Below are 24,955 nucleotides of genomic sequence, written 5' to 3' on the forward strand. Positions count from 1 at the left end.
GGGACTCCACGCTGGACTCCACGGGCACCCGCAAATGGGGAAGTCGTGCGCTGCTCCGTATCAAATCAACAACCGCACGGTTATCAACTCTCTCCATTAGCGGTACAGGCTCGGCTGCCACTCTGCATGCTTTGAAGCGCAGGTGGGCGCAAGCCCATAGACTTGATGGCCAATAGCTCCACTGACTGGGATGACCCGAGAAGCGGAGAGGCTGAAAGGCACCTTGGAACGATAGTCACCATCTTCGCTCTCGAGTGAAGTGCAGTTTTTGCCCCTCGCAGGGGGTCTTCCTGCGAGGAACTAGCCAATGGACTTAACCTGCAAATAGCCTACGGTAAACGAAATCTGATTTGGGAAGCTATTATGGTTCTATTTTGACTAGTGACATGATACACATAAAAGGCTATCATAGGGACTAGACTATGAATCGTAACTCCTCCACAACGCCAGTGTTGGATTGGCAGCCATGCCTACGTCCTTTTGATTCGTGATTCCATTACGTCGGCGGTTGCAAATCTCTTACGATCCGGGACGGAATGGGTTCCGCCTAACCGATCGAGGAAACTGAAGATGGGCGCGAAATTCTTCTTCAACGTTAAATGGTGTTCCTCATGCTCTTGGGCAACATGACGCGCTGAAGGTAGAGCTTTGACAAGCCATTGTAAAGGGCTCATCAAGTAGAGCAGAGGATGGTCGAGGTATCCGGTGTGCGCCGTATTGAATTCCATGACGAGGGTCAGCACAGGGAGGAGTAGAGTCCAGAGGTTGAGTGTTGGGAAGAACTTGAGGACCAGGATGACCCAGATCGAGATGCCGGGCGATACGGCCAATATGTTCTCAATATATTCGGCTTTTGCCGTTAGGAAGAGATGGACGGGAACATCCTCGTGATGGCGTTTGTGGATGTGCACATAAAGGAAGGGGACTTGGTGGAAGGTCCGATGAACGCAGTAGTAGATGACATCAAAGCAGATGTATATCCCGATGACCGATACTGCGATGTCCAGTGGCCGAAGCGCGAGATCCAAGCGGCCACTCAATACTTCAGGCGACGCGATGTGCACGAGCAGGGTCATCGGCGTTATCGAAAGACAAGTGAGATCTTTGAAGTTCTCGGAGAGGTGTCGACGACTGTTTGTCATCGGGCCGAGAGGCGTGCGACGCTTCAGAATCCTCGCGTGGAAGTAGAGGAAGTTGGTCCACTGCTCAAGGACGAGCATATGCGCTACGGCCCAAGCGGCGAGAAGGACCGACAAAGCGACCCCGACAACAATGGAAACGGAGATGTCTGTCATGTTTGTACAGCAGCGCAGACGGAGTTGGCAGATACATGATGCAATGGGAAAGCCTCTCGTTACCCCGCTTTTATACGGCAAGGGGTTATCTCGATCTCGGGCCGTCTCGCCAACTCGCCTGTATTGAGCGCGTCTCGCAATTCGAATTGTATACCAACCGTCGCTATTTTAGGAAACCTGACAATGCTGCTAGACTTCCTCCACGCGCTTTCTAATCCTTGCAGGCTTTCTTTCACGAGATTACGTTCTTTCACAGGTGTCAAGTCCTCTCGGCAAGGTTGATGTACACTTCCTCCGCCCGCTTTACCATTCCATTGAAACATTGAAAACAAACCGTTCCCGCAGTGCCCGGGTATTTCAAGAAACTGGAAAGGCTTTTTTTTTTGCGCATGTTAGGTTAGATATGCTTCCTCCATCCGCGTCTTATCCTTGCAAGATGCTTTCAAATGTACATGTAACGCGTCCTCTCGGCAAGCTGGTTATACTTCTTCCACCCGCTTCTTAGTCCTTGGAGGCTCAGTTTGAGATGTATCGAATCCGGTCGGCATGCTTGATGTGCTGCAGTCCATATCCCTCCAGATCCTTTCTTGACGCATCAGTTAGACTACCATAGTGCGCATAGATTCACCAAATCACAGCTATGCTCCTCAATGAAGTGCGCTTCTTGGATATCACCACCGTTCGATATAGCCCTGTCGACAGAGTTCTTATCTTACTGCTCTTGCTGGTCAATTTGGGGGCATGCCTTGGAAACGCCTTTTTAATCTACTTGTTCTGTACTGACAAGAAGCTTCGCAACCCCGCGGTAAGGATTGGGGAAAGTTCCCCGAGGATTTGTGCTCGACGGCTAACGATTTGTATTCTCTTAGACCTACCTCGTGCTCAATCTTGCCATCATCGATTTGTGTCTTGGCTCCGTCAACGCATTCTGTTTCTTTGCTCCAAATTTGATTACCGGCAAGTTTTACCTTGGCTTTGTCGGCGGACAGATCAATGGATACGCTGAAGTGATGTTTTGTGTGAGTGAGAATAAGAAACGTGACCTTTCCCAGTATAAAGATGAAGCATTCCTGATTTCGTTTTAAACATCCTCTAGGGGGCTTCACTCATAAATTTGGGCCTTCTCGGGTTTGACCGCTGGCTTGTAATCGTGCGAAACTACCGTATCAGTACCAAGCAAGCTTTTTATCTAGCAGCCCTCAGCTGGGTATGGGGCATCATTCTCGCGTCCGTTCCGTTCTGGTTCGGCAACCATCATATTCTTGAGTACAGTCGCCTGTACTTTGCGGGAGATTGGTCCAATCAAAGTCCTGGCGGTCTCGTCATGACCATAGGCTGCCTGTTTACCGTGTCAATGCCTCTGCTCTGGTTCACATATTCCTATGCACAAATCCTGCATGTTGTGAGGCAGAACAACCGGCAGTGGGCTCAGCTACAGCAACACGGACGGGGGAAGGACAGGAAACTGAGTGTCAAACCCGATCAACGAAGTCTGAAAGATCTCAAAGCTGCGCAACTAGAGGCTGCGATCGCGAAACGGTCGGCAATCGTCGTGGGTGTCTTCGTCATAAAGTACGTAAGGTGCAGAACATCATCGTTCTTGTGGCCGGCGTGAGCTTATGAATCGAACCATCGTGTAGCTGGCTCTTCTACCTTGTCAATTTTCTGGCGGAACTCACAACTGGGCGTCAATTCAATGGGACGCTCGACACATTCGCAGTTTTCGGTGCGCATCTCAATTCCTTCTTCAACCCGGTACTATTCATTCTATTGGATCCCCGATTCAAGGCCAGGGCTCGCCATGCACTCGGTATTAGACGTCATGGTGGTAATAGACGTCATGGTGGTATCCAACGTCAGGATGCGGACGACATCAGCAAAGAGAGTGGAGCCACGACATCCACGCACCGATCCGCGAACTTGTCTTGGGTGCCTCCGGCATCCCGAACCTCTATAGCTTCTACAGCGGTAAAGTCAACCCCCTCCCCCGTCATGGAGGCGTGCACAAACGTGTAGCGTGCGTTGATTTAGGCTCAACGGGGAGCGCGACAAGGCCAACTTCCGTACTTCTACTGCTCGCGTCTCGAAGTGTCTCTCGCCTGAGCAGTACCATTGTAGAATATAGACTTCTCCCACTTCACCGCTCTGATCAACTCGGCGAGTTTTTTCATAAACTCGCATCGTCCATTAAAGAGCGCATGTTCCGCTACAACCTTCATCTGTGACGTCGTTGCTTAAAATAGATATGTACTGAAATATGGCATCTTCACTTGGAGATGTACAGAGATATGACATGGTCACTTGGAGATGTTCTGAGGTACGTTGCGCTGAGATCTTCGCCGTCGAAGTTCTGACCGACAAATCTGCGCCGTCGGCACGGGTGTCCGAACATGTCGGCACATTGATCACTTCCAGAGCCCCGGGGGCCTGTCACGATTGTCCCCGTCCTTCCTGCTCCCGGCTAGTCAATGTTATGTGAATGGTTCCATTCACACATCGTCTTCGACCTTCCGGCGGCTTGCATTCGCGAACGAAGCTCCATTCACCTAAAAACCTTGATTGTGACAATCGCTCTGCCTGGCTATTCATAGGAACATTCGCTTGCAGACAGGTGCGTGGTACCGCGACATCCGAAATAGATTGTGCGATGGCTTTTCGACAGCGCGTACCCAAGTGAGGCGGTCGGGAATTGACAGTTCCGCGACCCCGCCGTCTCTAGAAGGACGAAAGAAGATGCCAAGGGATGAGCGGAATGCTTTCTAGAGAATGAAGGTTATTTTAGTATCGTCGTTTCTTCATTTGGGGGCGTTTACGGTCCCCACCGGTTTTCGTCGTCATCTACGCATTGCATAAAAAACTTCTCGTCAGACTTCCCTCCCCAACCGTTTTCATTAAGACAAAGAAAAACAGATTTGTGCGAGATCCGCGTGCTACCTATACCCCACGATACACTTCGCCTACTCAGCAACACTCCCCCATACCCACGTTTGCGCTCTCCATACCCACGTTCGCACTCCCAAATGGGATGCTCGCGAAACATGTTCAAGCTGGTGCTCGTGTGGACTTTGATCCTCCTGCTTGCGTGGCCTGGCACTTCAGCTCAGGGCATTAAGATCGGCGTGAGGTAACTATCGTGACTTTTTCATATCTCTGGATGCCCTCTGACCCGCCTTCTATTTCAATGACCTCCGCTCTATCCAGTCTATCCTTCCAAGGCGACGACGCCGAGTGGTCCGTCGCAGTGACAGAGGTCATGAACCTGCGGCTGCAGCAGCTGCTCGACCCCGCCGCAGACTACCCCGTAGTCGCCGATCTGCGTGTCCCGGGAGCGATCCAAATTGTGACCAACGACGCGTCGAGGCCGCATCAGCCATCGGTTCCGCCATCCACCTCGCTCAGACCCTCAACGCAAACGCGCTGATCGGCGTGGGCTACTCGGAGCCGACGACGGCGTTCGCGTCCGCGGCTCGGACGTTCGGTCTGCCCGTCTGCGATGGCGCGTCCACCAGCCCGAGCCTCTCCGCCAAGGGCGCGTATCCCAACTTCTTCCGGTTCCTCCCCAACGACAACATGGCCGGGGAACCGATCGTCGGGCTTGTGCACGCGCAGGGGTATCGGCAGGTCGGGGTCGTGTACAGTGTCGACAGCTACGGCGTCGGGCTCTCGAACTCCGTGCGCGACTATGCCGAGCGGTATGGCGTCGCGTTGCTCACGAGCCAGACGTATATTCCCGGCACGGGCGATTTCAAACCCGTCATGGATCAGATCGAGGCGTCCGGTGCGACGATCATACTGTTCCTGGGCACCCATAACGATCTGCTGAGCATCCTTGCGGAAGCCAGCACGCGCGGGATGGTCGGCGCGGGGTATCAATGGATCACGGGTGACGATGCGCTCTACACCGATGTGAACAAAATCACTCCGGTGGAGAGGCACCTGCTGCACGGGGTATGGGCGTCGTACCCCAAGGAAGGCACGGGGGTGGCATGGGACGCCTTCCTTACCGACTGGCGCAAAACGCACGATTTCGATCCATATTCGTATTCGCTTTTCTTCGCGTCCTGCATCGAATCGTTCGTCTGGTCCTACGACCACGCCCTCCGCCACGGCAATGGCACGACCCTCGCCGCCCTCGCATCCAACACCGTCCGGCTCGCAACACCGCACGACGTGAGCTTCCCTGACCGGCTGGGAGTGACGGGTCCGTTGGCGTTGGACGGGAACGGGGATCGCTGTTTTACTTTGACATGCACGACGGGGATAACGGCACTTTTGCCGCGTTTAGGAATTGGACGGGGATTGATGTCAAGGAGTTTCATCAGTACACGACTCCTGTGTACTTCTCCGGAGCGGTGGAGAAGCCTGCCGACGCGCTGGAAATCTACAAGGAGTACAGAACCGTAGCGTGGGGTTCGGGACTCGGGGTGTTTGTCGTCATCGTTTGTGCGCTGAGCGTTCTCGCTGTTGGCGCCGTCGCGGCATATGTGCTTGCAAATCAGCGAAGCAGTGTCTTCAAGGTAACAGCGGGATGTCTCCAACCTTTATGCATCTTCTTGCTACTTTTACTTGCCTCCTGTCACGGAACAACGAACACACTCCTTAGCCATTTTTTTTCTCCCTCCATCTGCAGCCGCTCAGCCCCTCCTTCCTCCTGACCACCCTCCTCGGAACCGCCATCGCATCCTTCTACCCGCTCACCCTCCTCGGCACGCCCACCATCACATCCTGCACAGCCTCCGTGTGGATCCTCCCCGCCGCGCTCGGCTTGGTGCTGGGCAGCCTGCTCGTCAAGACGTACCGGTTGTTTCGCATTTTCCGCAGTCAGGGCTTTGCGACCAAGAGTATGCAGAACTCGAGGATGTTTGTGCTGCTCGCGGTTTGTTTTGCGGTTTATATGGTATGTGCGTGCGCGCACACTTCTGCAAGGGATAGAACCGGGGGTGGGGGGGGGGGGGGGGGGGGAATCCGTTTCTGATGGCATTTCGTACGATTGTAGATGCTGGCTGTGGTATGGACTGCTGTGGATGCGCCGAAACCGCAGTGGCACTTGCAACAGAAAGTGAGCCGCACGCACCACATCTTCGAGTACTACTGTCGTTCGGACTCGGAAACGCTTCAGTGGGTTTTCCTAGGTGAGTGTGAAAGAAATCGGGTGCCATGTTTTCAACGATCTTTCTCCCTGTGTTGTCCGTGATGCTGACGAACGTTTCGTCGTTTCTGTCGCAGGCCTCACTTTTGCATACACCATTGGCTTGCTCATCTACGGCGGGTTCTTGTGCTGGGTCAGCCGAAATTTGCCAAAGAAGTTCAGGTGAGCTTTTTGGGAATCTGTCCCTTCTTTTCTCAAGTGTCCAACTCATCATCCGTGTGTATGTTAGGGAAAGCAAACCCATCGGCACCCTCCTCTACACGTACATCGGCATCTTCATCGCGCTCATCGTCATCCTCTTCGTCCTCGACCTGAATACCAGCGGGTTGTCCGCCCTCAAGACGATCGCCACCGGTGGGGTGGTGGGGTGCACGTTGGGCGTTCTGTTTATCAAGAACTGTTACCTGGCGTGGGCCGAGAAGCAGAAGGAGAAGTCTGCGCCGCTGCTTGTTTCGGGCGTGGGGGGGACGTCGGAGATAAGGGGGAAGGGCAAGGGCAAGGAGACCTCGAGCGTGGGTGGTGGTGGTGATCAGGGTAACAGTAACTTGGCTGTGAAAGCTGGGTCTCGGCATGCGGTGAGTGAGAATGAACATCACTTTGACAGCTGAACCTGTTTGTCCCCGGGATATGCTCATCGCCATGTTATTCCCCGTTCCTTCTGGTATGCTGCAGACCAAGGTCGGTGCGGTGTTTGTAGCCTCCAAACAATCGTTCATGACGGTTTGGCTCCCGAAACAGTTGATCCTTTATGGCGATAAAGGATTCGCATTGATTGTCAACAGCAGCGATAGTGATCCGACATTGAACAGTAACATGCCCGTAAATGGGGGAATCTTTGTTCATCAGTCAGCCCCCTCTCTTTTCTCTCCAACACATCCTCTGTACTTTATCACACACAGACCTGTCACTTCATTATGCTCTCAGAGTTTACATCAAGCATTCAAGCGTTGGAAACCAAACAACTTTACTGCCTGAAGCTCGCCCACAAGAAGGGCAAGACGGCCAACTTTATGATCCGAGTAGAATCTGAGCAAGAGTTGGACGACTGGACGGCGAGACTGGCAAAAGAGTGCAGATCGGCCGTGAACGGGACCAACACCATTGGGGCCGGGGCGATTGCGACGACTCAACGTGTCGCTGCTATCATGGAGTCGGCTACGGGGACGTCGAATGGGATGGACAAGGTGTAGGCGTTTTGACATCTAATCCCAACCCGGTATTATTGTTGATAGATTCCTCATCATCTATATCCTCATGACCGGATATTATGTAAGATTAATGTAAGAGCGTACTGTACGAGCGAGCGACTCGGGGGCTGGTGTCAATGGGTGTATGAAGTGCATTTGACGGAAACCGACAGCGCAGACTCCGTTGAGATGATATTTCATCCTACCCTAAGTCACGTGAGAGATGAAATCCCTTGCCATTTGATTGGGTACTAACTGGTACTGGCGCCGGGTGTTCGGAGGATGGGTAAAATTTGCGGGGGGGCCCAAATCAGCGAGCGACATGGCCGCCATCCCATCAGGCAGTCTGAGAGACTCTGAGTAAATACGATGGGTGGATGGAGTAGATGGATGGATGGAAGGGCGCAAGGCGAGGAGGAACGGGCGGGCGGCCGCAAACGCAAAAAGCAACAACAAACACCCAACCCCCCTACGGTATATTCTGTACCCTCATCCTACATTATCCTGCTCCCCACCCACCCCAGCATCTCTCTCGCCCAACAACAACCAACCACACTACATACAGTCCCCCCTCGCAACAACAACAACAATAACAATGGCTCGCTCCTTCGCTATCGTGTCCGCTATCGCCCTCTTGGCCGCTGCCCCCTTCGCAGGTGTGCTCGCCCAGGCCGCAGAAGCTCCCTGTCCCGCAGTAACAAGGTTCCCCGCTGCCTCCACCGACGGTTCAAGTATCGGAATAGTCGCTGAGTGTGCTAGGGCTTGTCTGCAGATGTCCAACGCGGTGAGTAGTCAGACCGACCAACCATCACTCTCCCCTTGGAGTTCCGTCAGTCCCATGAGGTCTCCTTTCTCATCCTTCTCCCCCCTTCCTTCTCCCATCCCACAGTGCGTGTGTGGATCCACCAACCCGTTCGCCGACCGCAACTGTGTCTGCACCCAAGAAAAGTTCGAGGACGACTTTGTCGGTTGCGCCCAGTCCGACTGCGCCGGCGCAGCTGACATCAACAAGTTCCGTGCCTACAAAACCGGTTTCTGTTCCGGCACCATCAAGCCCCCTGCCGGACCCGCTGCACCAGCAAAGACGACCTCCAAAGTCGTTGCCTCCACTACCCGCTCGGTGGTCATCGTCCCCACTTCCACCTCAGTCATCGCCAACCGCACCGTCAGTGCTAACGTCACCACCAGCGCCGTTACTAGCTCCACCTCCGCTGTCGCCTCCGTGACCCTCCGTCCCTCTGCCGTTGCTCCCGTCGTTGTTCCCGCTCTCACCAGCGCCACCGCCGCCGCCGCCGCCACTGGCACAAACTCGGCCCAGAACAACGCTGCCGTCGGATCCGGCGCTTTCGCAGCCCTCATGGGTGTCATCGCGGCTGCCCTGGCGTAGATTTGGACGATCGACATATGGAAGTTTCATCTAAACGGCGTACAATCATACAAGTAGAAATCAATGTAGATAAAGAGTTACTGTTACCCTCATCTTTTCTGTTTCGCACATATATATAGGCAGGACCCATATGTAATGTAGAAGAGCACTTACAAATACATGTTCAGAATCTCATCGCGTTTCGTTCAGAGACCGACTCCGGCGGATGTCAAAACCATATTGGCTCTAACATCAGCGAGGTATCGCACCGTCCCTTTTCCCCAATGCCTAGATCTAATACGTACGACTAGCCCCTCCACCACCTTCTATTCCTTCGCCCCTCCACAACCGTCTCAAACTCCCTCACGATCCGCTCACACTCCGCCCTCTCAAACCCACTCTTCCTCCCCGCCTCCTCCCACCACGCCTCCTCAACAACCCTCACCTTCCTCCTCTGCCACCACCTCCTCCTCCTCGGCATCCTCGGCCTTCATACACCTTCTTTGCACGCTTCCGTTTCGCCGCCTGCCTCACAGGCCCCTTTGATCCAACACCCCACGCCGGTCGCCAACCCGCCAAGCGCTTTGATGAGGTTAAGACACCCGATGAGCAGGCCGAGGAAGCACCCGAGGAAGAACCCGAGGAAGCAGCCGTTGCATCGCGCATATTGGACGGGGGCGACGGAACACGTCGGCGAACCCGGCCCACACTCCGACGGCGATGTGGCGGAAGCCTTCGACGAGGCCGGCGCCAAAGTTGTTGATGGGTTGCTCGTGCGAGTAGCGGTCGTAGAGGAGCGGCAAGCGACGGAGGAAGTCGCCGACCTCGATCAGCGTGTAGTAGTAGTAGCCCACTGTTCGATTGGAGAGAAGGACGGTGGGGGTGCGCGTCAGCCACATTCAAAGATCATCCTTACCGTCCAACCCGATCCCCCCCCCCCCCCCCCCCCCTCCCAAAAAAAAAACACTCACTCTCATAAGGACACCACGCCAACCAACCGACAGCCAAAAACCCCGTCCAAACCCCCACGAGCACCCGCGCAAACGCACCACCCCCTTTCTCCCCTTCCCTGCGCGGCCTGCCGGGAGAGCTGGAGGGTGTGTTCTGGCGCGTAGAGGGAGGCCGCGTAGGTGCTGTTGAGGTCGCTGCGGAGGGTGGTGGATAACGCCAGCGAGGCGTGGAGGGCGGCGACACCGGTCTTGATGCCGTTTTCCTACGCCCTCTGGTTTGCGATGTGTTGCGCGGCGTGGAGGGTGGCGGGGGAGAGGGCGGTGGTGATTGCGGCGGCGGTCAGGTCTTTTGCGGGGACCGGGAGGGGCCCCGGCTGTCATCTGCGAGAGGGTGTGGGTGGGTGAGTTTCGTGGTGAAAAAGTGGTTCATCCCCCGAATGAGACAACCCTTACCCGATAGACCATAGCCCCCCAGAAGACCTGATCCCCGGAAAACGGCACCACCACCGTCGGCTTCCCGCACCTCAACCGCGCACTCAGCGTCCCCGCCCCTCCATGATGCACCACTTAGGGGGGGGGGGGGGGGGGGGGGGAGTCGCTTGGTCCAGAAAGTAAAAGCCGGTGATTGCTACGTATCTCGTCGCAATGAGAAAAGAAACTATGACCCCCGTTTAGCGAAAATGGTGCCGGGGTCATTCTATGCAAGAACTCACCGATATTCGGGCCCCCAATCCACGGGCTTCGGAATCAAACTCGGACTCCAACAGGACGTCCACGGCACCTGCAACTACTCGACGGTCTCTGTGCCCTGCTGCACGCTCAACCCCCTCAACGCCAGCACCTCCCTCCTAAACTCATGGATCACATCCCCGACTCCCAACCACGTCACCGTATCCGCGAACTCCGTAGCTCATCCTGTTGACGAGCTTGTGGACGGGCTCGCTGTGCTCGATGTGGGTGCGCGGAACGAGATCGTGCGCACCCCACGGCAACCGTGAACGACATGTGCCGCGGGATGCCGAGCTTTTCGGGGCAGTGGATGTGCCCGAACGAAGGCGGGTTTGGCGATGATCACTGCCGCGCGGAACGGTTCGCCTATGCATTGCGAGGTCTTCATCACCGCTCGTTTCGAAAAGAACCCATGAGTGATGTTCCCCGCCGTACATACTCGTCTCGTCATCAGCCTCCCCGCAGCTCTTCCAACACCCTCTCAAAATCTCCCGAATCATCTTCCGCTTCGAGCCGATATCCCCCTTAGCTGGGTGTAGGCCTTTGTTTTCCACCGTGAAGGCCATCAGCACCGCAGGGTCGCCGCTGATCGGGTAGAACTCGACCTCGTAGCGGCGGATCCACGTGCGGAAGGTCTCGTGCGTTGCTATCCGCACTCTGGGGGATTCGTAAGGGGTTTGAGTTACATGCACCGGGGTGATGTTACTTGAATGCCACCTCACCTATGTCCATAAGTCTGCAGCTCCTTCGTCAACGCCGAAAACGGCTGCACGTCCCTGCGACTCCCCACGATCTGGATCACGATATTCATCATCGGCACCGACACGTCCGTCCGCGTCTCCCCATTCACTTGCGGAGACGCCGACGGGGGTACGCCGCCGCCGCCGCACATCCTCCGGGCGACGCAAGCTGCGCGGTTGCCTGAGGGATCCGGCGGTGCTGCTGGAACAGTTCCGTTCCTCGAAGGAGTCGGACGGCACGACTTCGGCTGGTCCTGCATCGTAGGGTGGGGTGTTGTGGGAGGAGGTGTGCGAGAGGCGGGGGAGGGAGAGGAGACCGTCTTGTTGGAGATTGACTTCGGAGGTGAGCTCCACGAAGGAGCTGCTTTGGATCGGTCGCATCTTTGGGAAGGTTGCCCGTCTGACGGCGTTGGGAAGAGGACGGAGCGCCCCCACGCACCCTGGAGCGGATCTATCGATGTTTTCTGGGGACGAACGCGGGCGGACTCGTTGGGGGATTTTTATATATCGTCGGCCCGCAGATGCGAAGACACATGCAACCCCGGACGTCCCGAGCGCCCCCCATGGCCTACATCACTCTGTGTGTATTTGGGTGACGGGGGCTAGTCTGAGGGTATGCGTATATCGAGTTAGATTTGGGAATGTGAATAGCACAGTGTTTGCAGCAGGATGAAGGTCGCCCGGACGTCGGGAGTTCCGCTCCCACCTGGGTTGCGCTTCCATGTCCATGGTTGCTCGGCGTGAACCTGGCTTTGACGCCGAACGAATATCATAAAGGTCCGCGAATATGTTTGCCAGCAATGATTGTCCCTTTCTTTGGTTGTTGGGGCGGGTTGTGGCTTTTGACAGTGACGGGATGTTTGACGAGTGAATTCGACAGCGCGACTTACATAAACACCCTTGAACGAGTATCGCAGAAGAGAGGATGAGATACAGTATGTACACGCGAGCCCCGACAGCCACGAGGGTATGTGTTTTGCCCCGCTTCTGGAGACTGGAGGCCCGACAGCCCCCGGAGAACCGTATAAGCGACATAAGCGACATCGTTCTTTCTTCCGTGGGGTCGTTCATGCATGCGAGAGGCGGGGTCACGTGACCTCACCGCTGATAACCGTACTCTGTATGTGGAAGAGGGTTTCTGGACTGAAAGGTGGTTTCAAGATCAAGACAAGTCACGCAGATGTGGAGCATCTGAGCACAGCCCCATCTGCCCAAGGACAACCCTGCCCGTCGAACGGAGCAGCCGGCAGAGACGAGAGCACCGCCGTTACCCCTGTCATCCTGATTGCCTGTGGAACTCTTGGTGGAGACCAAAGTACTCTGTGGAGCGGCGACAACCGAAGATGATATGGCTGGTTTTGGAAGTCAAAAGGTGGAGGGAGTCTAAAGTCGTGACTGTCGCTCGGGATGAATCGCATTCGCCTTGCTGCAGGAGTTCATGGGACCCACTGTGCTAGATCTACGGCCACCTCCCGAACAACGGCCGAAGTAAGCATATTCGACCAAAAGCTGGGACGAAAACCGAAGCAACGTCCCAGCACGGTATATCCAATCTCGTGTACGGGCAAACGTTCCAGGGAGCTCTACGCATTGTTGGTCGATGCGCTGGGTTTTCAGACAGGATCAACCCCTATGCATTGCGCAGAGGAGGTGCGCAGAAGGTTCAGCTTTATGGCGACCCACATCTCCGGCGGTAATGTGAGAAGGATATACCAAGCGAAGAAAGATGTTTGAGACAACCTACCGAACCGAATTGGTACCGTACGGTACGATTCCGGGGCGGCTCATCACGCGCAGACTGACGGTGGATTGCGTTCACTGGATCAACTGGTTGGCCAACGAGAACATACGGTCATGAGAACAAAGGGTCAGAACCATGTCAACCACGCAATCATCGCGAACTTCCAGCGAGCATTCCCCCAACGAAAATTGCTGGACGGACTCAAATTTGGAGAGTTGAGAGCAGCTTGGTCAAGGATTCGAGATGGAACACAAAGGTATGAAGGAGCGTCTGAGTGCCCTCGAACTCCACAAAGCGACAGTAGTTCGAGTCTCTTCCGCCGTTCACTCCGATGGACAACAGCGACGAAGGGGTCCGTGTGGCATGGGGGTTAGCCTCCAAAAAAAAACGGCGCGGGGATGACCGAAATCCCGTCGGCTGGCCTGAGATGGAAGACCTTATCTGACGACAAAGCAGCACGAAGCGCTGAAGAAATGCGCTTATCCGCAAAGCGCGCTTCTCCCCGATGACGAATTGGTATTGCTCGCGAGAACGGAGACGTCAAGGGGAGAGATCTGCCGAGGCGTTCGGGAACGGTCCCAAAGTGCCGCGAAAACCACCCAGCCTACTTACCGGTCGCGAAGAGGCCAAGATTCAATTGTCGCTTTTTTGTGCACCGCGGGCGGAGTTTATGAGGAATCCGCTACCGTCCGCAGCCTCTGGAAATGTCATCATTTGAACTGCCGGGACTCGGATGCAGGCTGGAGGTCTGTCGGGCTTCCACTGTATGCTCATGATGTGGCTATTCTCGTGTTTTTGGTTCAATGCAGAATTGGTGCGCCACCGTGATGGGACTTCTGCGGCGACTTTTGATATGCTACTACCCTTACGACACTTGTGAATAAGCCCTTGAGCATGTCTTGCCATGTCACCTTTGCGCGACATGCTCAACGGCTTATGCTATGACCGGACGCCGCCCCGAAGGTGGAGTTGTGCACACCTTGGAGGAGACTCGGGAAAACTCGAAGCACTGATCTGGGCAAGCACGTCAACGCGGACCACCTCAAAATAAACCCTTCGTGTGCAGCGGCTATGACTGCGCAGCAGCGTTTCCTCGAAGCCCTGATCTCGAAAGACACATCAACGGGGTCCAAGAGGAATCAAAGCCTACGTGTGCAGCGGCTACGACTGCGAAGCGGCGTTTAAGAATATCGAATTTCCACACCTTGGAGCGCCTGTGAGAAGGTCCGCTTTTCAATGCGCATTGATAAGGATGTTCGGTTTTCGTGTCCGCGCTTGTAAGCCGCCTTCGTTTAAGGGCCAGGTCCACCATCCCAGAACGAGTCGAAACAACCGCTTGGGGTCCACATTCCATCATACAGCCCCGGAGGCGTCTGCGTGGTGTGTGGGGCCACCACATCCGCTGCGTGGAGGACGGGTATTGTCAATGGTGTCAAGACAGCCCGGGCTGCTTGCAACAAGTGTGGGCGCGCCCAAGCCTATCTTGATGCCATCGCTGCCATCCCGGGCAAACCCGTCGTCCCCTCCACCACTCTCCCCGCACCCACCACACGCCTCACCCTCCACCTCCCGGCCCGCCCTCCGACCATCCCAACCCCCGTCTCCGCCGCCCGCGAGCGCATCCTCAAGCTGCGCGACGTCTTTCAGATCCTCGGAGTCCTAGAGACGCTTGCCGATATTTATGGCCAAGAGCGCAATGCAACCACGCGTGCTCCAACCCAAACCGCAGACACCCAGCGTCTGTCTACCGAAGGACAAGAGTATCCACCCGCATCGTCCACAGTCTTCACGAACGCTTCGGCACCCTTCTTGCCCAAGCTGGCGCGATCGCAGATATACGCCTCTACCAGGCCTACCCCCCCGTCACGACGGTGTCGCCGAGCGCGGCCGCGCCAATAGGAGTCCGAGAAAACGATGCGCCGCACGCGAGCAACGAGAACCAACCAGGTTCGCTACCATTCCTCTTACACATGGATATCAGCGAACTGATCTTGAGAATATCAAGGACGACGTTTTCGCTCTCCGGGCAATGGACGTATCTTCGCAGCGCTGACGCCAGTTCTGGATGGACAGATAGGGACGATCCACGGGCGCAGTGGGTGATCAAGGGGCTATGGTGGGCTTCCAGGATGGACTCGAGAAAGAAGGCGGTGCACTCATTGAAGAAGTTGAAACGGCAGCACAAAGAACAACTGAGGGCGGTTCGAAAGGAGGCTGCAGCAGAGGGGGAGAAGAAACTGCGGGAGGCTGAGAGGCGTATTGCAGAATGCGAAGGGCTATAGGTCACACTATCTTAGGGCGAGCTTCGAGGCGATCCCGAGCTTTGTGGGCCGCTATGGGGAGGCCGACGACCTCGTACGAGAGATGCGGTCTTTACGGGTCCCGTTGAGCGTAAGTTTTCCCTTTATAAGGTGGCACCCATCCTCGCCGCGCCTCCCACCGTCGTTACTCGCGGACCAGCGGGGATCTCGCATGGTGCCGCCCTCCGTAACCCGGCGTTCGAGGCATACAGTACATGGCCTCAAAGAAGTCGCGTCCCGGACCATCACAAGCGTCACATGCATCATCGAGGTCCCTATCCGGATGGGAGGCATGCACGGAGAATTGGGAGATCGACCCATCCCGGAATGGAGACTCAGAGGAAGGGAAGCAGCAGTTGGTTGGTAGGAACCATTTCTTTCGGCATGCATGCTGTTAAAAGTTCGTTGCCAGGGGAGACGCTATCCGAACTGCATCACAGTGAATTCAGGGACGCAGTGGACGATATCAGCAGACATCCACATTAGTGAGTGCACACGGCTGCTAGTAACGCGCAAGGAAGCACCCATCGGGGATAACGTCCAATCAGCGTTTCTCACTACGGGAGGAACCCTATCAGCACTATGCAACTAGTACTCAGCGATCTACAAGGATTGCACCCGGAGAGTGCTTAGAGAAGACTTGCGGGAGTTGCGTGGTGCCTGCGAGTGGGTTGTCGTTTGGCGTTCGTTTTTTTGCACATCATGGACTGCATCAAGGAACCCTACCTGGATTGTGCAGCTTTTGGGGAAACGGTCTCCCCCACCCAGCGAGGAACCGTCCGACGTTCAAGCTCGCAATGAGCTTCCACCCACCCACCGCAGCGACAAAGGCGATGGTATGTTCACCTGAATTGAACGATGCAATCCGTGTCTATGCCCAGGACCAGTAAGTAGGTTGAAAGTCCAAGTGAGGGAGGGAGTTATCGAGCGACAAGAACGGCGACCCAAAAATTCGACTGCTCGGCGGAGTTCCCCCAGACACTGCATTGTCTCGCGTCAGGCAACGTTTGACAAGCGTTTGCAACCGGAGGCACTTTTGGGTCTACGCGAAAACAAGCTCTTCGACTGTTTCATCATCTCAGACCTACAGTACAGCAACACACACGGCAACACGAACAACGAGCGAGTCGACACCGATGGATACGACCGAACACGAAAGCAGGAACAAAGCGGGTGCAAACCACGTCTATGGACCGCAACAGCCACGGCGAGAGTTGGGAGAATCGTGGGGGTGATGCTGGGGAAGCTGGCGAGCATGAAAATGACAGGCTCGGTGAGGATAGGATCGAGAGTGACTCAAACGAGGAGAGGGACGACAGTGACCATCCGCGACCCCTCTCCAATTGAGGCCTCCGGATGGGTCGGACGGCTGCCTGCTCATGGCCTGCCACTGAGTGGAGTGCTCCCCCCAAAACACGAAGGACGATCGATGTTTTGGCGCCCATCACCTGTCACTGCAAATCCTGGAGGTCGAAAGGGGGCCGGGTAGGATGCAAGGGGCGTAACGGGGAGTACGACGGTGGCGACAACTGAATCAATCGACCGCAAGGATACCCGTCCGTAAGGGACGGCCACACCGGATCACAAACTCCATCTCTCCGCATACGATGCGCATTCGTGCTCATCCTACACATCGCGGAGGACTCTGGTTGTTCCGGGTTCCCAGGCACCACTGGGCGGCCTCGCGGCGACTTCTCCGAGCAAGTCCTGCACGGCGCCCGTGAGGTCTGTCTCGTAATTGCGCAGATGAACCGCTGGCGACGTACGACTCGTGTGGGCTGCGTGTTTCCAGCATCCTTGGCAGCAAGGGTCGCCTGCATGAAGGGCCCGCGCGAAGATCTGCGTTGTCGCCGACCGTAACCACCTCCATTTTTCCGTCGTGAATGCGGGCTACGAATCCACATCCCATTCGAGATCGGAACCGACATCTTTGCTTTCGAGGATGTCGGCGAGATCGTGGTGCATTCAAGGCGGGCACGGGATTGCATTCAGGAGGAGTACCCACACCTGATCCAACCTCGATTCCCTGCGCCCGCAGCCGAGTGACATACATGCGTATTCGGAGAGCCTCCAGAAGCCATCCTCCCGCGCACATCAATATGGGCCAGCGACATATCTATCCCTTATGATGGGACGGGCATGCAAGAAGCGTGGGCTGCACGGACGCGCTGAATGACGCGGAACTCGGATGGAGGCGACCGGGAGAGGCATCATACATCTCATGCAGTCCAGCAGAAGTCCGAATCGCCACGGCCAGCCGCTTGTCTGAACAACCCCCTCGGCGCCGGCACGGGTGCGGAATGCGTTGGTAGCGCTTGTATAAGCTGCGGCGAGACTCCCTTTGCAGCCAATCAGGCCAGTCGTCGGGGCTCTGTCTTTCACCTTCGGCGGTCGAGTAGGTGCGTTGTTTGTGCGCGAAAAATGTGGTTTAGGACTTGATGTTGCTGGAAGCTCAGTGCGCACATACGTTCGCGCAGTCGCGTCGCTTTTACTGCGCGTGTTCTTCCCAGCCTGGCCGCCCGCGCATTGCCAGAATCTTGACCCACCATCTTGCAATTCAAAACCCAAAATCACTCAAACCCAACCCAGCATGGAGCAGTTTTCCAGACCCACTCAACATGCTGCCGGAGAGTACCCTTGGTCAGATCGCCAGAGTTTGAATTGGAAATCTGCGGCTGGAGGGTGACAGTAGATGGGAAGGGGCATAGTGGGCGCACAGGCTTGGTGATGGTCGACAGCGCAGGCCCCTTGAGTGGGGTTCTTTCTGTAATGTGTATGTGATATCTATAACACATCATCAAACGAGCAGCGTGCAGAGGGGGGTCCACAGGGGAAAGCCCTGGTGGGGGTGCGGGGTGAACCCCACTGTTGATGAAGTGTAGTATGGTGGGGTTCTCTTCCCGCAGCAAAGTGTAGTTTGGTGGGCTACGGATCAGGTGGGCGAAGTTGGCAAACCCCACTAAACTGCACCCATACCGCCATCGTCCCTTCCCGCCTAACACCTCTCCCAGACTCTCCGTTCTTCAGAGGCTTCCACCTTGCCCGACTTAGATGGATGCCATTCCACCTTCTAGAATGACCCACGCTCTTTCCATGTTTTGCTACATACGCCCATTGTCACCCAGTGGCCGGTCAATGTCTATGGTGGCTATGGACTCCTGGTTCCCCTTCCGCGCGTGCGAAAGCGCGTTCCTTGCTCGGCCGACGCTTGTAATGAATATGAGAGTTTGTCTTGAAGATTTTTTGTGGCGATTACACATTCCGGCCCGCTCTGCAGACTTGGCGAACGGTTGCTGTGCACTGGAGATGGCCAAGACGGGCGCACGCAGGATAGCAGCAAGGACCGGAGCACAAGGGATGGACAAGCGCTCTACGTGGGTGGCCTTGCGAAGCTGAGTTACTCTGTCCGTAGGACGGCAAAAACGTTTCGTAGATTATGTTCCGCAATTTGGAAAAGCTTTCTTACGTTTCCAAGGGGGAACATGAAGGTTGATCGCCCACGGCGTTAGGCCAATTGCACTTAAGTTTCCGAGGGTTCCTTTTTTATTCATATGAACAATCAAAAGGGGAAAAGTGGGTGTCTCACGGGACTTTTTCGCTCTCCCCGTCCCCGTCCGTCAGCCTTGTGTTGGAATATAACCTCTGCCGCGTGTGCCTTGGACGGCAATTTCAGTTTATTGCTAGGGAATGGAGATACAATTGTATATGTAGTACCTACCATTTTATTCATGATACGGGCAAGGCCGCGGCCTAGGACAGGTTTGTCCTGGCCGCGATGATCCTCGCCCAAAAATAAATCCACAAAACTCGGGCTTAGCTGCAGTATTGCCAAGGGTGCGCTGTTCATGATAGTGACAAGGTCGTGGCCTCCCGCAGGGTTCTCCTTGCCGGGCTGACCCCAACCCTAGTGTACTTGGACATCTCGTCGTGTCCGTGGAAATGAGGGAGGACTGTTCCCGGTGAGCGGGAGACGAATCACCCGGAGCACTCGCTGTAACGGAGCACTCCGACTGCGTATAGGATTCCTTCGCTGACGTTTGCGATCTTTGGTTGGGATGAACCCATGCATCCGGGGTTGATGCACAGCAACCCATTGTTGATGTACCGTTAGTCGGACAAGGGTAGCAAAGAAACCTCCGAACAGTCAGCGACCCGCCACTAAATTTCCCGAGCTCCTTGATCCCAACAAGCTTGAGTTACATCAACATGTATAACAGGATAACCCAAAAGGCCGACGGAACTATTCCACGTCCGAATATGACTTTTCACTGTGCTAGAGTCCGGGGGCGCTACCACTGGCTCACACGTCAATATGGGCTGCTGCGTATCTTCAAATGCAAGAGTGCAACCCAACAAGAACTCGGCGCAGGAAACAGCGGCGTCAGTTGCGCCGCGGTCAAAGGGCACAGTCGTGGACGGTGAGTGCTCGCAACACAACCATGTATATTATTGTGAAATTGACTTGGGCTTGTAGCGAACCCTGAGAGTGAACCATCTCCGGCCTACGCCGAACGGCCGTCGCTCCCTCTCCCAGAGATCAAGTCACATTACAACAATAAAGAAAATGCAGCGTCAGGCTTAGCCTCGCCCTTGGGCTCCTTAGATGCGCTTGGTCCTCCATCCGGTCGGGTCGATCCAACGGAAGGACGAAGCCCGTTGCACCCGAAACCAATTCAGTTCATCAAGACGACATTGGCCGGTCCCAGCCGAACATTTGAAGTGACTTCGGAGGCAACCGAGCTTCTGCAGGGCATTAACAAAAATGTATCGGTGATAGGAATTGCAGGAACTTACCGGCACGGGAAGTCTTTCCTGATGAACCAACTTTTCGGCACCCAATCTGGTTTTGAGCTGGGACCTCTTGCCGAAGGGAAAACCCGGGGGTCCTATTTATGGGCTTTCGAGCAAGCGGACAAAGATGAGGTCTTGCTGCTGCTTGACTTCGAAGGCCTCAAAGACACGGAGAACAACACGGCTGCGTATGACCTGCAGCTGTTCAGTCTTGCGGTTCTCTTGAGCTCATGTCTGATTTACAATCAGATTGGCAGTGTTCTAGATGCCGCTCAGATACAAGATCTCAGGTGTGATGCCTTGAAACGATGTCATCAAACGCAAAAATCACTCAAACTCTTTGACTCAGCTTCATTATAGACTTGACCAAGCACCTTCGAACTAAGAGCGGAGAAGAGACCGGTGCTGATTTTGATAAACACTTCCCGAGCCTGATCTGGGTGATGAGAGACAGTGTGTTGGAGCACGTATCCATCGACGGGAAGGAGCAGACAGACGATGAGTATTTCGCTAAACAGATGAAAGAGGAGCCAGGGTTCAGTCAAGATGTCGACAACAGAAACCGTGTACGCCGACTCATCAAAACGGCGTTCAAGCGACACTATTTTCGACGTCTACCCCGTCCCATACATAAGGAAAAGGCGCTTCGCTACATTGATAAGGCTCGGCCGGAACAAATTCGTAGCCTATGGTATACTTTAATGGATTCTCTGCGGGAGTTGGTCTTCTCCGTCACGGGACCAAAAGAACTCTTTTCTTCCGCTACCGACACAGTCACAAAAGTGAACGGGCCTGGTAGGTTTTCGGATTTCGGGCTTGGTTTGTTTGTCCTGCGGCAAAGATCATTGGCGGAAACTAAATTGCAAGTATCCAGCATTCCTCCTCATGACCGAGTCGTATATAACAGCTTTCAATCGAGGGGACGTCCCGAATATCAGTAACACATGGGATGTTTTGTGCGAAAACACCCGCAACAAAGCACAGGCGGAAGCCCTTTTGAAATACACCGAGCTCATGAGCAGCCATGTCCTTCCAAAATTCCCCGTGGATATGGACACACTTTTCGAGAATCACTCGGCGTTCCAGGAGCAAGCCATCGGCCGATTTTGTGAAGTCATAATTGGAACTGACATAGAGACACATGTGAATAAGCTAAAGGTATATAAAACACTGCGGCACTTGCACGGGGGTGAGAAAATCTAATTCGAACGGGGATGCAGGGTTTGCTCGCGCAGTACGACGAGGAAGGGGTGCTAATCAGCGGCGAATACCATCGATATGTGGAGATGAACCGAAGCAAGAGCCGCGAGCACTGCGATGTCATCCAGGCACGCATATGTGCCGCCCTGGAAACGAAGATTTCGAAGAAGGCTTTTGCTTCCTACGCGAAATATGAAGCGGCTGTAGAAGCAGCTCTCAAAGAGTATGACACTCTGAGCGTCGGGCCGATGGCCATGACAGTGAGAGAGACTCTTCAGCAGACCTTGGCCAGAGGCTCCGAGATGCAGGCTCTGCACTTCAAGCTTGATGAGGCCGGAAAAGTTGCCGCGCGGGAGGTGATGGAGCGTCAACGCCTGGAGGCCAATTTCATGAAAATGCGTCTGGATAATGATCAGCGGGAAAAAGGCCACCGCGATCAGCTACGGCAGCATATTGCTGCCAATGCGGCCCTGGAGGAAAGGCTTGTGCGAGAACACAGGTTGTGGGTGCAAAAGCACCAGGAAGACCTCGATGAGCGCGAACGTAAGTGGAAGAAAGCTCTAGAAAACCGGGACGCTCAGGCAGAAATGCATCGGACTCAGGTATTGTATGCACCATGCCTACCGTGATTACGCGACTTCCGCGCTCACGCACAATTTGACAGTTTGAAGATCTGAAACGGGAGATGGAGAGAATGAATCACATTAGGCAAATGGAATTTGAGGAGATTAGGGCTCGGCCTGTCCCGCAGATAACTTTTGAGCAAAGCTTGCCTCGGTGGGGCGTTTGCCAAGCTAGACTCGGGCGAGGATCAACACGGCCAGGAGAGCCCTGTGGCAGGGGAAGACCATGTCAGTATCATGGATAGCATTCATTGATGATACCAGCTAGCGATCCTCGCCCCTGTTCGACTGCAAGTTTTGCATGGGATTGGGCCGGCTTGTAACTTGCTGGCGGGGAGGGGGGTTAGGTCCAGCTGCTGTGGTGTGCTCAGCTGAGGCTCGTCCACCCGAAGATCCTGCCGCGTGTAATGTGTTAAATCAAGATTTGAAAGTGCCATCCAAAAGCAAGTTGTCTATATTTGTGTATATTCTGTGGAGCGGTTTTAGGAAACTACTCGGCTTCGCTGGTTTGTGTCCACCTGCGGCGGTTTAGTTCGCAGTTCGTTCTATGAAAACATCGTTGCCCCGGAGACACGTTGGACTCAGGCCAGGCTGGAAGTGCCGTGATTTAGTAGCGCAACATATTGTGCGTCGATATTATCATTCCCTCCGGCTCTGGGGAAGTCCCGTTCTATCATGTAGATAGATGGAATCTGCCCCGCACTCCATGGACTCAATCACCGCAATGATTCCCACTCAGACAAGAAAAAATCCGCATGCTATTCTCCACACGTCCTCAGCGCCAGCGACAGCGTCAGATACAAGATATACAAACGAGCGGGTGGGGGATGCTACAGTACACATAGATTACAGAGAGTCGTGGAAAAAGGGGAAGTAGAAGGTACAAGGGTAGTGAATTGTTTTGGATTGGGGGATGCGCGGCGGGGTGGGTGGGGGGTACGCCATCCGGTGGTCAGGGTGTGGTGGTGGGAACATACAGTATATACGCCGAAAGGGGGATCTCGGTTAGGGTGAGAGAGACAGGTTACTGATGTCCAAGTAAACGCGGAGAGTGTCCATGTGCGCGAATGTGTAAGAATGTTACGCCGCGTTTGGTAAGTGTCGCGGTTGGAGAGTTTAAGCGTCCTGGAGACAAGCAACGGGAAGCAACCCCTGTTGACCGGTCGTTTCGTTCGTTCCTTTCGCCCAGCCTGTAAGAAATACGAGTAAGACACTTTGCATTCCTTCGACCCAATATCGAGTGGGAACTCGTTCCCAACGTACCATCATTGAACAGGAGATCCAAACGGATCCTGTCGCCGACCTTCAATTGCACTTCATCTTCTGCGGCAGGTTGGTAATCGTGACGAACGACTATAGGATAGAGATGGAGGTTAGCATCCTACGTAAAAATTTCAATAGAGGAGGACGATCGCTCGATCGCGCTCGCTTCACGAAACATACCATAGTTCTTCTCCAAAACCGACGCAACACTCAACCCAGCCGCAATCCCCCCGATCGCCGACGAACTGCTCCCCTCGCCCGCTCCACCAGCCTCGCCCATCTCCTGCTTGCCCGCCGACGCAAACGTCACTGGGGGTGTGGGTCCCATCAACGGCGTGTTGGTGGCACTTCCGGTCGTTTTCCTGCGGCGGTAGATGAAGAAGGCGGCGATGAGTGCGAGGAGGACGAGTGCGCCGACGATCCCGCCGATGATTGCGCCGATGTGGGAGGAGGAGGAGGAGGAGGATGCGTTGGGATCTTGATTGGCGTTGGAGTTGTTGGTGGTGGGAGTTGCAGTGGAGGAAGGGTTCGCCGTTGCGGATGCGGCGGAACCTGAGGATGCGGGGTTGGGAGTCGCAGCGCCGCCTGTGGATCCTGCTGGGTTAGCGGCGTTGGTTGTTGCTGGGGTGGCGGGGTTGCTAGTCGTTGCGGCCGGTGCGCCAGCTCCCAGTGGGCCGACTTGCGAGTTTGAGCTGCACAATGACGAATACGGAGGGTCGTTGATGCATGGCCCAGTACACAGATTTTGCGTGATCCATTTGCGTTGGTCTGTGGAGAAATGAAATGAAAGAACGATAAGTACATCGACCGATGGATCGTTGGAGCGTTGATTGATGGGTTTTGATGACTGATGGATGACAACGATTCCCTGCTCGCTCGCTCCCCTCGCGCCAAGGATGTTGGGCTGCGGTGGGCGGAGCTGGGCTTTGCCGCACCTCAAGCACTCTCCTCGCTTCGCTCGGTTTCCAAATTCCCTCCTTCCCTCCACTCGGCCCTCGCTCCGCTCGGTGCGCTCCGCTTCGTCACTCGACCTCTCGGTACCTACCCTTATCACAAGAGACAAAGGTGACGCCGTCACAACCAAACTGGTCTTGTGCTGGGGTGCAAGCCGCGCCCAAATGAACGTTATTCTGAGCGGCGACAAAAGACGACGAGAGGAGAATGGCTCCAGCTGTGAGAGCCAGTGTTTTGATGGAGGGCATTGTTTGTGAGGGGTGTGTTGGGTGAGTGTGGTGGTGGTGGTTACGTTTTGGACGACGTTGGTTGAGTGTTGCTGAGGGCGGGGGAAATCTTTGGCCCCCAGTCGACAATCCCTAGAATTGCGGTGGCTGAAGTGAGCGGGTGACAGTCCGTCCCCGAAAGAAACGGCTCCTGTACAGCAGTAGTGGAAGGGTGGGTAGTGCAGTGTGCGAGTGGGGGCGGGCGGGTGGTTATGACTTTGTGTTGCAGGCCCTCTTTTTCTGAGGGCTAGAAAGGCCGGCAAAAGGACGAGGGCGTCTGCGGGCTGTTTGTTGACCGCAACCTCCCTCCCAAGAGTCCCAAGCCACCATGTCTAACCCTAACAACTCGCATACTGATGAGTTTCTAAACGTCGCGCTTCGAACAGACCCGGTTATATACG

At 55.1% G+C, this 24,955-nt stretch overlaps 7 protein-coding genes across 7 annotated transcripts; 4 read left to right on the forward strand and 3 right to left on the reverse strand.

Annotated features, from left to right (window-relative positions):
* Positions 1 to 470: 470 nt before the first annotated feature.
* On the reverse strand, positions 471 to 1,295 carry EV422DRAFT_508825 (uncharacterized protein; the record flags this gene model as incomplete). Its single annotated transcript, XM_053068792.1, has 1 exon — positions 471 to 1,295. The coding sequence occupies one exon, from the start codon at positions 1,293 to 1,295 to the stop codon at positions 471 to 473; it is 825 nt and encodes a 274-aa protein (XP_052922465.1).
* Positions 1,296 to 1,935: 640 nt separating this feature from the next.
* Positions 1,936 to 3,311, forward strand: EV422DRAFT_622466 (uncharacterized protein; the record flags this gene model as incomplete). The annotated part of the gene is made up of 5 exons (XM_053074173.1): positions 1,936 to 2,100; positions 2,165 to 2,314; positions 2,392 to 2,867; positions 2,936 to 3,050; positions 3,156 to 3,311. The coding sequence occupies 5 exons, from the start codon at positions 1,936 to 1,938 to the stop codon at positions 3,309 to 3,311; spliced, it is 1,062 nt and encodes a 353-aa protein (XP_052922466.1).
* Positions 3,312 to 4,333: 1,022 nt separating this feature from the next.
* On the forward strand, positions 4,334 to 7,748 carry EV422DRAFT_580604 (periplasmic binding protein-like I; the record flags this gene model as incomplete). The annotated part of the gene is made up of 10 exons (XM_053073344.1): positions 4,334 to 4,419; positions 4,497 to 4,635; positions 4,656 to 5,500; positions 5,581 to 5,812; positions 5,926 to 6,192; positions 6,292 to 6,427; positions 6,522 to 6,606; positions 6,674 to 7,019; positions 7,117 to 7,263; positions 7,344 to 7,748. 10 exons carry the CDS (start codon positions 4,334 to 4,336, stop codon positions 7,632 to 7,634), a joined length of 2,574 nt encoding a protein of 857 aa, XP_052922467.1. The 3' UTR covers positions 7,635 to 7,748.
* A 262-nt stretch (positions 7,749 to 8,010) lies between these two features.
* EV422DRAFT_540897 (uncharacterized protein) lies at positions 8,011 to 9,210 on the forward strand. Its single transcript, XM_053071165.1, has one exon. It carries the CDS (start codon positions 8,026 to 8,028, stop codon positions 9,016 to 9,018), a length of 993 nt encoding a protein of 330 aa, XP_052922468.1. The 5' UTR covers positions 8,011 to 8,025; the 3' UTR covers positions 9,019 to 9,210.
* A 1,259-nt stretch (positions 9,211 to 10,469) lies between these two features.
* EV422DRAFT_215297 (uncharacterized protein) lies at positions 10,470 to 11,774 on the reverse strand. Its single transcript, XM_053065419.1, has 4 exons — positions 11,399 to 11,774; positions 11,116 to 11,333; positions 10,661 to 11,042; positions 10,470 to 10,605 (listed from the first exon to the last, which is right to left on the reverse strand). Exons 1-3 carry the CDS (start codon positions 11,674 to 11,676, stop codon positions 10,858 to 10,860), a joined length of 681 nt encoding a protein of 226 aa, XP_052922469.1. The 5' UTR covers positions 11,677 to 11,774; the 3' UTR covers positions 10,470 to 10,605; positions 10,661 to 10,857.
* Positions 11,775 to 19,648: 7,874 nt separating this feature from the next.
* Positions 19,649 to 22,402, forward strand: EV422DRAFT_215361 (guanylate-binding protein). The gene is made up of 6 exons (XM_053065420.1): positions 19,649 to 19,875; positions 19,932 to 20,538; positions 20,598 to 21,043; positions 21,123 to 21,406; positions 21,469 to 22,050; positions 22,113 to 22,402. Exons 1-6 carry the CDS (start codon positions 19,770 to 19,772, stop codon positions 22,314 to 22,316), a joined length of 2,229 nt encoding a protein of 742 aa, XP_052922470.1. The 5' UTR covers positions 19,649 to 19,769; the 3' UTR covers positions 22,317 to 22,402.
* Positions 22,403 to 22,815: 413 nt separating this feature from the next.
* EV422DRAFT_540918 (uncharacterized protein) lies at positions 22,816 to 24,894 on the reverse strand. The gene is made up of 4 exons (XM_053071166.1): positions 24,380 to 24,894; positions 23,515 to 24,102; positions 23,335 to 23,424; positions 22,816 to 23,261 (listed from the first exon to the last, which is right to left on the reverse strand). The coding sequence occupies exons 1-4, from the start codon at positions 24,534 to 24,536 to the stop codon at positions 23,188 to 23,190; spliced, it is 909 nt and encodes a 302-aa protein (XP_052922471.1). The 5' UTR covers positions 24,537 to 24,894; the 3' UTR covers positions 22,816 to 23,187.
* Positions 24,895 to 24,955: the final 61 nt, after the last annotated feature.

Source organism: Fimicolochytrium jonesii (assembly GCF_025526975.1).
Source record: "Fimicolochytrium jonesii strain JEL569 chromosome Unknown EV422scaffold_27, whole genome shotgun sequence".
Taxonomy (NCBI): Eukaryota; Fungi; Chytridiomycota; class Chytridiomycetes; order Spizellomycetales; family Powellomycetaceae; genus Fimicolochytrium; species Fimicolochytrium jonesii.

Bases quoted from the DNA above. Each gene is read 5' to 3' on its own strand.
- EV422DRAFT_540897 (XM_053071165.1), top strand. From the start codon at position 8,026: ATGGAAGGGCGCAAGGCGAGGAGGAACGGGCGGGCGGCCGCAAACGCA.
- EV422DRAFT_215297 (XM_053065419.1), bottom strand. From the start codon at position 11,676: ATGCAGGACCAGCCGAAGTCGTGCCGTCCGACTCCTTCGAGGAACGGA. The intron at 11,334-11,398 runs GTGAGGTGGCAT...CGAATCCCCCAG, and splicing joins CTGCAGACTTATGGACATAG to AGTGCGGATAGCAACGCACG. The intron at 11,043-11,115 runs GTATGTACGGCG...CGCAATGCATAG, and splicing joins GGAGGCTGATGACGAGACGA to GCGAACCGTTCCGCGCGGCA.
- EV422DRAFT_215361 (XM_053065420.1), top strand. From the start codon at position 19,770: ATGGGCTGCTGCGTATCTTCAAATGCAAGAGTGCAACCCAACAAGAAC. The intron at 20,539-20,597 runs GTGTGATGCCTT...TCTTTGACTCAG, and splicing joins GCTCAGATACAAGATCTCAG to CTTCATTATAGACTTGACCA. The intron at 21,407-21,468 runs GTATATAAAACA...ACGGGGATGCAG, and splicing joins CACATGTGAATAAGCTAAAG to GGTTTGCTCGCGCAGTACGA.
- EV422DRAFT_540918 (XM_053071166.1), bottom strand. From the start codon at position 24,536: ATGCCCTCCATCAAAACACTGGCTCTCACAGCTGGAGCCATTCTCCTC. The intron at 24,103-24,379 runs GTAGGTACCGAG...ATTTCTCCACAG, and splicing joins CTTTGTCTCTTGTGATAAGG to ACCAACGCAAATGGATCACG. The intron at 23,425-23,514 runs GTATGTTTCGTG...TCTATCCTATAG, and splicing joins GGTTTTGGAGAAGAACTATG to TCGTTCGTCACGATTACCAA.